The sequence below is a fragment of the Choristoneura fumiferana genome, chromosome 26 (assembly GCF_025370935.1).
Source record: "Choristoneura fumiferana chromosome 26, NRCan_CFum_1, whole genome shotgun sequence".
NCBI classification, from domain to species: domain Eukaryota; kingdom Metazoa; phylum Arthropoda; class Insecta; order Lepidoptera; family Tortricidae; genus Choristoneura; species Choristoneura fumiferana.
Genome location: NC_133497.1, coordinates 1,740,517 through 1,752,672, shown reverse-complemented (window position 1 = coordinate 1,752,672; position 12,156 = coordinate 1,740,517). Strand labels below are relative to the sequence as shown.

Below are 12,156 nucleotides of genomic sequence, written 5' to 3'. Positions count from 1 at the left end.
TACTCGTAGTTATATATTATTAAATATGGACGCGACTAACGTCGGTACTCTTATTAATTTCTGATAAGGCTTGGGTAATACTGGGGCCCTAGTGAAAAAAGGGGTTAATTCTGCAAAAGTTGAACGCTGATTTCATGAAAATGATTTGATGAAAAAAGAAAATAACTGTGTAATTTCTGCAGACTTAACCCCTTTTCCCCTAGGGTCCCATTATAATGTTACATTGCAATGCTGTATTCTGGCATGAAGACCAAGACAACTTGAGAAATTACTGGCACAAGACGCCTCACATTTTGTACAAAGAAATATTGATTTTCGAAAAAAAGATATTCGATTATTCGACAGAGTGCATAAGGACCAGTATAAAAAAAAACATAATAAATTATGATACTTACTTGGAATTTTGTCTTTAGGAATAAACGTAGGTACCAAGGAATTTTGATTTGTCAAAATCTGATTGGGCAAAAAGTTTTTACCACTTTGTTCGGCTGAGTGTGCGTGTATTGTTGGCAAAAGTGGAACCCTTATAGTTTCGCCATGTATGTCTGCCTGTCTGTCTGTCTGTCTGTCCGTCCGCGGCTTTGCTCAGGGACTATCAATGATAGAAAACTGTCATTTTGCACGAATATATTATTATATGTAAACTGTGCCGACAAAATGGTACAATAGAAAATTAAAAAAAAAATTTTTTTAGCTTACCTCCCATAGACGTAAAGTGGGGGTGATTATTTTTCTCATCCAACCCTATAGTCTGGGGTATTGGATAGGTCCTTTAAGACCATTAGGGGTTTGCTAAGACTATTTTTCGATTCAACTTTAAAGTGCATGAGCACTTCATGAAAATCGAGCGTCCCCGCTCCCTCTGAAATCTAAACCGGAGGGTTGAAAAATTGGAAAAAATTTAGGATGGTAGTAAGTAGGTATATTAAGCTTACAAGAAAAACTATACGGTTAAGTTTTCTTGAGAAGTATTAGTACTAGTTAAAGAGTAAATAGCAGCATAAGGTATAAAATATACTTAAACTTGGAACATTCCGTACAAAATACGAAATCCTTAGAAATATATTACTTACTTTTTTCGTAATGGCTACGGAACTCTATTTCGGGCGTGTCCGACACGCTCTTGGCCGGTTTTTATTCTAAACACTAAAGGGTCCTACGCTAGCTGACGCGGTTTGCACGCAGCGGGTGAACGCCTGCAGGGCTACTACGAAACTCAAAGTTCGTATCGTACCGTCCCTCTCGCTCTCGTATTAAATAGTATAAGCGACAAGGGGACCGCACGACACGAACTTTAAATTTTGAGTTACGTAGTAGCCCTGCTGTACCCTTAGTATAAGTTTTCGGTTACAAAACACGTCTCGATCGCGTTCGCGTTAAAATCTCAATTTGTATGGAAACACGAACATCGCAAACGTTCGTTAGAGGCGCTGTTCGTGTTTCCATACAAATTGAGATTTTAACGCAAACGCGATCGAGACGTGTTTTGTAACCGAAAACTTACACTAAGGTTACAGTTGAACAACAGTACGAGCAGCGCTAACATGCGCGTGCATATCGGATTGTACCTGCATTCTGCACCCGCCCGCAGGCTACGCCCGGGCCAGCTAGCGTAGACCCTAAAACGTAAGTGCCTCGAACGTGAGGTAGCAGAGTAGCGAGGTAAAAGATTACAGGTTCATTGAGATGGAACTCCGCAACAAACCGCCTGAATAAACCAATTTCTTTCTAGTGATCCCGTGCAGTTTGCCTTCGTGGGTTCTCTCAAACGCCCAAACAACGTGGAAGCCGGGCAGGTGTATCAGATCAAACGCATCATCAAGCACCCTGACTTCAATTGGCAGATCAAGCAAAATGACATTGCTCTTCTTGAAACTGATAAGTAAGTACGTTTACCGGACTACCCGAAGGCGGGTTATTGTCTTGTATAATAAAAATAAAAAAATAAAAAAAATCCTTTATTGCCACAACTTAAAATTACACATAGTTAAAAAAATAAAAAAAATGTTGGAGAAAAATAAAAATTTGGCACAAAATGGGTCCCCGTCTCATTATATGCTGGGATTGAATGCCCGGCGCTTGTTTTCAGACTGGTCCCTGTGAGGACGGCCGGTCGCAGCGCTTCCCAAACTCCAATACTGGAGAAGCCAAAAAACAAAACAAAAAACATTTGTGTAGCCGTAAGAGGAGAAAAAAAATATAACAGACAAGATAATAATGAGAGAGAAAAATTAAATAAAATTAAAAAATAAAATAACTATAACGGTTGTGTCACTCTGAAGATGAGCTCTGGTTGAGTTCGAAACGCGTCAGTGTAGTGTGGTGGTGGTGATAGATGGGTTTGTGTGATTTGTGTGTGTTCTTACAGTGTGGAGGTGGAGGAACTGCATGAACACGCATATTTTGCATAAGCTTAGCTATCGTAAGGTCGCGGGTGAGCAAGGAAATTATTTTAGTTCATTAACTATAAGTACACAAAAAAAAGACAATCAAAGATAGCTGGTTTAGGATATACATCGTGTTGTGTGTTTGTGATATAGTTTGTGATTGTGAGTGTGTGTGGGCTCCTGTGTGAGGTCTGAAAGTGCCAGTTCTGTTTGGGGGGGGGGGCTATAATTCCCTTTGTTTGCTAAGTAGGTATGTTCTGTGTAATCGTTTTAATTTTAATAACGGCATAGGTTCTCGCAATGTTGGTGGTAAGTCGTTCCAGATCTTCGCAGCAGTGAATTAAAACCACCCTCTTAAAATGTTTGTCTTTTGTTTAGGGATTGCAAGTTTAGTGCATCTTCTCACTGTTCTTACGCGTGTCTGTGTCCCATTTCAATTTATCGTATAAGTAGTAAGGCTTCTGGTGTTTAATCACCTTTCGAACCGTGAACGCCAGATGTAATTATCTTCTGTTTTCCATACTTAGAATTTTCTTTTCATTAAGGAAAGGGGTAAGTAGTATGAGCTTGTTTGGGTACTTTGTAGCAGAAACGCCACACGCATTTTGTACGGAACCCTTATATTTTCGCCATGTCTGTCTGTCTGTCTGTCCTTCCGTCCGCGGCTTTGCTCAGGGACTATCAATGCTAGAAAGCTGATATTTTGCACGAATATATATGTAAAATATGCCGACAAAATAGTATGTAATTAAAAAAAAAAAATTTGCTGTACTTTCCATAGACCTAAAGTGTGGGTGATTTTTTTTTTCGTTCAACCCTATAGTGTGGGGTATCGTTGGATAGTTCTTTCAAAATTATTAGGGGTTTACTCAGACGATTTTTCGATTTATTGATTTTTTTGCGAAATATTCAACTTTAAAGTGCCAATTTGCCCCCCCCCCCCCGCGCCCCCTCTCTTAAATCTAAACCGGTGGGTGGAAAAATTTGAAAATATTCAAGATGGTAGCAAGTAGGTATATCAAACTTTCAAGAAAAACTATAACGGCTAAGTTTGTTTGAGAATTATTAGTAGGTAGTTTTACTCTTAAATAGCAGCCTAAGGTATAAAATATACCTACACTTGGATGATTCCGTATAAAATACAAAAACCTTACAAAAATATAACTTACTTTTTTCGTAATGGCTACGGAACCCTATTTTGGGCGTGTCCGACACGCTTTTGGTCGGTTTTTTTTAAGTTTTTTTTTTATAGGTAAGCTGCGATAGAATTAGAGACTCGACGAGAATTTCCCGAATATTTTCTGAGAGATATTTCCGAATGTTATATAAAACCTTGAGCCTATAGAAGGCGTTCCTTATTTTAGTGTTAACGTATTCCACGTAGCGCAACCCATCCATGATCATTCCCAGATTTTTTTTGCATTTTCCACTTGGACGATGGTTTCTGTTCCGATGCAGATTTTTGGATTTCTTTCTTTGATTTTTGCTCGTTGCCATTTGTTCCCCAAAACAATGAATTGCGATTTAGCTGGATTTATTACCAGATTGTTTTCAAGCGACCATTTAGCTAGCAGCTAAATGGCAAAAGCTAGTAAATGTATATTATAATGCTTTAGTTGTTTTACTAGGTCCGCTGCATATAAAATGAATATTTATGTTGTATATTTATACCCTTTAATTTTACATAAAAACGCATAAAATTAATAGACAGCAGGATAATAAGATGTACAAAGGTGGACGTATCCCTTTAAGGGGTCTCTTCCAGTTGACCTTTGAACGATTGACAAAAGTAGAGATATTTCGGCTGGGCTGAACCATTGGAGTTATGACTTTATAGAATAAGCTAGTAAATATAAAATCCTAGTGAAAAATTAAAACTATTGTCATGCTTCTCTTTCTAACCACTTGACAGTCCGACGATAGCATGGTATTCAAAACCAAAATGCTTCACGGGTCCGTGCATACTTTAGCGTCATAACGGTTAACCTTGATTTTGGGCACAATTCTTAATTTATAAATTCATGGTCTTCAAAATATGAAATGTTGTCGATTCGCATCATGTTCGTCAAGCAAAAGAATATAACAAAAATACAATAATATAAAAAATATCTGGATACCCACTCCTCCCCCCCTCCTTTACCCCCTCCCCCCTTGAGCTCCTCGCTTTTAGGCCAGCTAAGCACCCGCAGTCCTAATAATGCTGTAAGTAGGTGTCCATGGGCGGCGGTAATCGCTTACCATCAGGTGACCCGGATGCTCGTTTACCAGCTATTTGATATAAAAAACAAGCTCCAAACCCGTTAATGTTTGACAAACTGTTCAAACTAGCTTTGTTTAACGATCAAAATGGTTTGAGTCAAACAAACCAAACCTTACGTGTTTAACTTTAACTATGCTGCTTCCTCCTTAGGATCCACCTGAGCCAGTCGATAGTGCCGGCCTGTCTGGACGTGTTCGGCGGAGACCGCGACAGGGCGGTCGTGACCGGATGGGGTAGCCCGAGTTTTAAAGCTGCAAGTAATGGCGAATTTAAGAATACGCTACAGAAGGTATGATGTTGTTCAACGCGATACTAGCTTAAGCCCGCGGCTTTTCCCTCGCAGAAGATTTGAAGGGTCACACTGACACGTAATGCAACAAGACGCTGCACATCTCATTGGAAGATTGTGTGGTATTGGCGATAGTTGGGTTTGTATGATTTATGTGTGTTCTCACAGTGTGGTGGTGGAGGGAACTGCATGAACACACATTTGTTGCATAGACTTAGGTATCGTAAGATCGCAGGATAGCCCCACAATTTATTCCAGTGCTGCTAGAGCAAGACAGAGACCTGAATAGCCGAAATGTGAGTAAAGAACAGGGGCAGTTTACTTTATCCTGGACTTGAAGGGACCGACCAGTACCTACCACAGATTTTCTTGTTTTGTCTCTTTATGACACCGTGATGTCTACCATCATCGGGTTTTAGATTTTTTTAATAATTTGTATATTCCATGAAATTCCCAATTCGTACACTTGCAGGTGACACTGACGAAGTTCACAGACACAGAGTGCCGCGCCGGCCCAATCGAGTCAATCTTCAACAACACGGTACATGTCTGCTACGGAGACTACAACAGCAGCGCTGGACCTTGCTGGGTATAGTCCATTTAGTAGCGTCCATAGTAACGTTAACAAGCCCTACTATTAGCTGCTATATAAAGAAAATTTACCGTTATCTAGATTGCGTAACGTAACCACAATGTTAATTTATCAAGTAACAAAATAATTTTAATACCGGTACAAGGTATTTTTACGATTTTATAATATACTAGCTTTTGCCCGCGGCTCCGCCCGCGTGGTATTCAGTTATCGCGCGCTGTTCCCTCGGGAAATGTGCATTTTTCCGGGATAAAAAGTAGCCTATGTCACTCTCGGGCCCATTACCTATCTCTATGACAAAAATCACGTTGATCTCTGGCTCTGTTTCGACGTGAAAGACGGACAAACATACACACAAACACAAACACTTTCACATTTATAATACTAGTATAGATATGGATTTTCATACCTCTAAGGCCAGAAAATCAGAAAATTTCCATACAAACTTTACGCTTTTTGGGGGGAATTTTATTCATTTCACTTACACAGATGATTTTTAATTGTAATCAAGAACTTATGTACCTATTTTCATGCTTCTAAGTCCAGAAATAAGAAAATTCCATATAAACTTCACCCCCCCCCCTATTTTACCTTCTTAGGGGATGAATTTCTAAAAATCCTTTCTTAGTGCTCACTTACATCTTAAAAAGAACCCCTGTACCAAATTTTAAGTTTCTAGGCCCAGCGGTTTGGGCTGTGCGTTGATCTATAAGTCAGTCAGTCAGTCAGTCTGGTTCTTCTTTTATATATATAGATAATGTGAATTTAGTAACGTTAACAAGCCCTGCTCATATGTAAGATATTTTGAGGATTTACTCTATAAATTATACATTGTAAAACACGATTGCTTGTAGTTCGTTCGATAGAAAAAAATCCCAAAGGTGTCTCTAAAAAATTAAATAAACCCTTAGTATGGAGTTATCTAAACATTGCGCGGCAGGTCATGAGTTTTAGAATAATAAGAAAACTAGATGTTTTCTATCGCGTATACACATTACATGTTTAAAATATTATGTATTGGTTTTAGTATAACATGAAGAAAATACCTAAAAACGCGCGCGATCTGACCAAGCTATCTGGAGCCGCCGCTCCGCCCCTATCAATATTTCGATACATTTATTTGTGAAACCTAAATATTCAAAGCTTGGTATAGGTAATCGCGGCCTGCGTTCTGTAGAAAATAATGGATATGTTGAATCAATTGCTTTCGTTTCCTCAGGGTGACAACGGTGGACCTTTAACAATCATCAACCACCGCCTCCACTGCATGTACACTATGGTCGGGATCACCTCCTATGGCGTGGGCTGCGGTAACCCCGGCCAGCCCACCTACTACACCAAGATCTCCCACTACGTGCCCTGGATTGAGAGCATAGTATGGCCTTAGGGGTTCAATAAATCTTGTGATGGTTTTTGTCTGTTTTTTTTTCACCCTACACCCACCACGTAATAGGTTTGGGGTCATTACGGCTTCATTTGGTTTTACCTTTTTATCAAAACTCCTGGATCTTAAAAGTACCTACTTAGTGTCAGAATAATACCTAAATCCCGAATGCCTAATTATTTTTCTCCTAACACCGGATTCTTAATATTTCTGAACCTATATTAAAATGTCTTAGTCTCACAATGATCAAGCGTTACAACACCTTCATCACAAAACACATTATGTTCAAAACAACCAAATACCAGAATATATAAAATATATATAAATATATTAAAAAGTCCAGTTTACCTTTCTATTGATTTGCGTCAATATCTTACTTACATTGAATTTCATTTAAGTGAATTTAGGCATTTTGATGCTGCGAAATTTTTCCATTCTGACGTTTTCAGCTAAAATTAATTTGAAACATCGACGCTTGTATCATTCGTTACTATTCAGAAACGTACATTTAAATACTTGGAAACTTGCGGAATATGACGTTTTAGGTCTAAGTCATTACGATTTTCGATCATTTTATATTAAAAAATTTGGTGTTTTGGGGTATTATAAAACCTTGGCAATTTGAAATTAAGTCAGATTAATGAATATAGGTTATGCAATTTAGTTGTAATGAACCCAAAACCGGAATTACTTATTTAAACCCTTAACTACCTACGAGCTACGTCCTGTTTCAGAAACACAACCACCTATGAGCGGTCTAAGAGACCACTAGTTTTAAAGGATATGCAATAATAATAGAAATTTAGTTTAAATTTATTAAAAAAGTAATAAATAAAATTTTAACATTCTATGCTATTTATTTGCAATAAACATTACAAAATAAATCAATAGATTTTTCATGAATAAACTTAACACAATTCAGTATTTCTCATATCCCTACTGTAAAATTACTTTCGCTAAGGGGATATGAGATCTCAAAATATAGGAACATAACATAAAGATTATTACTTAAGTTTCATCAAATTGAATGATCAACCAAGAAATTTTACAGGAACATTTTATTTTTATAAAATTGCAAAACCGTTTTTGTCGGCAATCGATATAATTTTTTCGAACATTCGAGACAAATTAGTCTCTTGCATTCAATGATGACACTTATTCTATCCACCTTTTGTGATTGTGTTACTAGGAAGCATGTTTTACTTACTAAAAAATAAAATATATAATTATATTATTTAATTATATTAAAAATGTTAGCAAATAAAACACACACAACCACCTGCGTTCGGTCTGGGAGACCACGTATGAATATTACGCAACCACCTACCTACGGTCTTTGAGACCGTTGTCGCCAGTATTATGCTCACATAAATAAATAAATAAATATCACGGGACAATTCACACTAATTGACCTAGTCCCCAATTAAGCTTAGCAAAGCTTGTTTATGGGTACTAAGCACTAAGCAAATAAATATACATAATTAATAGACATAGATACATACTTAATACTATTAAACACCCAAGACCCGAGAACAAACATTCGTATTTTTCATACAAATATCTGCCCCGACACGGGAATCGAACCCGGGACCTCAAGCTTCGTAGTCAGGTTCTCTAACCACTAGGCCATCTGGTTGTCAAACACACTTAATTCAAAGGACACATCCAAACGTGTCGACCACATGGCGGCCATTGGTTGGCTCCCAGGAAAAGGTACAAGGCCACTAGAAGTTTGTGCGCCGCGATTGCATCGAATTATTACTTATCATTTTTATATCTGCTAAGGTCTGAGAGACCTCACGCCGGTGGTTAAGGGTTCATTTGTTAAAACTCCAGAAAGGAAAGTTTCAGTAAGTAGGATTGTGTCTTAATTATAATGTGATTACCCTACTTCCTGCCATCCTACTAATATTATAAATACGGAAGTTTGTGTGTCTGTTAGTTACTCCTTCACGCTAAAACGAAATCAGTACCGAATCGTCTGAATGATGTCATGCTTGGCTCGTGTTGGTAGCGCTGACCATAGACAGTCGCGTTCACAATTAGGCACGGTCCGGTCGTGCAATGACGGCCTCACGGTCCCGCCGGAAGACCAGCAGCTCTTGAGCCGGCATTATGCTGAGGTGGGTCCGTTTCGTGAACAGTAACACTGTTTTCTTTGTCTTACTTTTATATAATTATTCTGTCACTGTTCCGAATAAGTGTATTTTCTTTCTTTCTTTCTAAATATGTAGCAAAATGTCCTGCGACGCAAATTGACCAAGAAGCAAAATTCCAGGCCTCCTATTAGTGATTTGCCCATTAGCATAACCATCTTTCTTTTTTTATTAGACTGGATGGCAAACTAGCAAGTGGGTCGACTGGCGGCCGAGACAGAATAAATGGCGTCTTGCGAATTGTTGCCAACATTAAAAATATAACCAAATTCGGCGGTAATTTGATTGCTACGTTCTTCCCCCATCCGGTATTACCCCAACGTACCTTACCTCAAGTGCCAGTAATTTCACCGGCTCTCTTACTCTCGACGCCGAAACACAACACATAGTTCGTGTGCATAACATCCACACAACATTATTGACAAAAATGCTGTCATTCAAAAAAGCAAATCGCCAAATCATATTGAAAGCAGTTGGTCAGAGCAACAAGAATAACCATAATGCTATTAAATTCAATAGCGGCATGGAATACGTGTGTGACATTATATGTTTTGTTCGTTATTCGATTTTTGTTAGTTTAGTTTTAGACGATTTAAATATTGGATGATTTAAATAGTGGTAGTCCCCGCGGAATAGCGATAAACCAATTCTACGCGGACGGAGTCGCGGGCAACAGCTAGTCAATACATACATATATCTGTACCCTTAGTGTAAGTTTTCGGTTACAAAATACGTCTCGATCGTGTTCGCGTTATAATCTCAATTTGTACGGAAACACGAACATCGCAAACGTTCCGCTAGAGCCGCTGTTCGTGTTTCCATACAAATTGAGATTTTAACGCGAACGCGATCGAGACGTATTTTGTAACCGAAAACTTACACTAAGGGTACTGTATCGCATTTGTCAGAACTGCAGAGGTAAGTAAAACGTCACAACAGTTTTCTTCTTGGGTAAAAAAGTTGACATTTTATTTATTTACCTTAAAAAGTTCTTAAAAATCTCGAGAGCTGACATAGTTCTTTACCACTGTATACTTGCATTGTATGTTGGTTAGTATTTATCTGACAGCATTATTTGACTGGGCGATAAATTTTCATACGCCACTGGATTAGAGGGAGACAGAGATACCACAGGGTAAGAGTAAGCAAGTGTAGAACGGACGGATTTTTGACAGATCACGTATTTCAACATTTTTTGTTATGTTTAAATGCTGCTTGATCAATTTTCATTTTTATTCCTTTGGTGTTTACTGTTATTCAGCATGGATTACATCTGAAACAAAGGAAATTATAATTTTCAATGTTCTGGCACTCTTGGTATTCAAGAGGAGACCTGTGCCCATCAGTGGGACGTATATAGGCTAGAGGATCTAGGTCCCCGGGCGAGTAATAACTTTGCGGCCTTTTAAATAAAATAAAAAATTTATATAAACGTTTAGTTCAGGTTATAAAATCCATAGTGTTCTTAGTTGTATTAAAAACAAATAAAGTTACAGAATAAACAAACCAACTATAGCAATAATATCAAGGTACGCACCCAAGTTATAACAGTTCTAACATTAATTTTATCTTTATCTTATTCAATACCTACTAATGCTACAAAGAGGAAAGATTATTTTTGTTTGTTTCGAATATACTCAAAATACTGGACCGAATTTAAAAATTCTTTCAGCATTAGATCTCTCATCCCAGTAACAGAGGCTAATATATTTATTCCTAGAATAAATAGGGATCCCTACTAAAATTATATAATTGTCAAATTAGGAAATTATATTAGTTTGTTTGTTTGTTTATACTCTTTATTGTACAAAAAGGAAAAACAAAAAGTTACATAAAATAAAAGTTGTGTGTAGTACAAAGGCGACTTACCCCTGCAGGATCTCTGCCAGTCAACCTTGAGTGGTAGAAGCAATCCAAAAAACAAGGATCGACAAATAGAGCAAACATTTGAATAAATATAAATGCATATGTAAACCTCAAATACCTAACTATATACAATACATCTATAACACATATATAAAACATTAATATATTATAACTAAATATAAAATAAATACATAAATACACACATTTACATCCAATACATAAATAATACAAGTATAAAGGATAATTACTTACTAAATAATCAAGGAACTAGCCACATCTTCTTCAATGTCTCTCTGAACGAATATACGGAGGAAGATTGTCGGACGGTGATCAGCAACCGATTCCACAACCTAGCCGCATGCACAGAAAAGGATTTGGCGTAGATCTTGGATGAGGTAGAAGGAGATGCTAGAAGGAGATTGGCGCTTGACCGCAAACGATGTTGGCTACCTTCAGCTAAGTAGCTGAATCGCTCAGAAAGATATAAAGGAGCCGAAGGATTAAAAAGAATGTTGAAGAGCAATGACAGAATGTGGACGTTTCTGCGGTCCTGATAGATAGCAATTTAAGTTGCGTGCGAAACTGTGAAACGTGATCGTATTTACGGAGTCCAAAAATGTACCGAATACACACGTTCTCGAGGCGATCGAGCTTGTCAAACAGCCCCTCACTCAGATCCAGGTACCCAACATCACCATAATCGAGTATTGGAAGTAAAAGAAATAGTATAGATAGTTTATCGATTTAATAAGTTTGTGATTCTCATTTTGTGCACAATTTTTGTAAATTATGCTGTTGTTTCTAAATAAAATGGTAATTGAATGAGTATACATTAATATACGTCTATTTTTTTCACTTTATTAAAATCATGTAGTTCGGAAGAGATGACGTATTTGTTTTAGAAAGTTGTGGACGCGCGGCGCCGGTATTAGTGGGTGCGTCCGTCGATAAAAACCGGACCGTGGATTAGTTAGAGGCAGAATGGTCGCGCGGCCCTGAGCCCTATTTCACGAAGCTACGAGTTACAATTCACAAGCGGTAGTCTTTGTTTAACAGTATCTATTGAAAAGAGACTACCGCTTGAAAATTGTAAACATGTTACTTCGTGAAATGGGCCACTGGACTATCAAAAGATAAAATGATCGTTCTTTGAGGCACCAGCTTTATTAGTAGAATTGACGTGACGATATTTCAAATAAAATCCTACTAATATTTATAAACT

General features: G+C 37.8%; 2 protein-coding genes across 2 annotated transcripts in view; one reads left to right on the top strand and one right to left on the bottom strand.

Annotated features, from left to right (window-relative positions):
* The window catches only part of LOC141443032 (transmembrane protease serine 9-like), a 33,889-nt gene extending 26,949 nt beyond the window's left edge, over positions 1-6,940 (top strand). The window contains exons 12-15 of the mRNA XM_074108250.1: positions 1,733-1,882; positions 4,798-4,936; positions 5,409-5,525; positions 6,748-6,940. Of these exons, the coding sequence (XP_073964351.1) occupies positions 1,733-1,882; positions 4,798-4,936; positions 5,409-5,525; positions 6,748-6,915 (574 nt within the window). The 3' untranslated portion in view covers positions 6,916-6,940. The remainder of the gene's footprint in view (positions 1-1,732; positions 1,883-4,797; positions 4,937-5,408; positions 5,526-6,747) is intronic.
* LOC141443003 (prostasin-like) overlaps positions 1-12,156 on the bottom strand; it is a 431,412-nt gene that overhangs the window by 70,097 nt on the left and 349,159 nt on the right. The window lies entirely within an intron of this gene.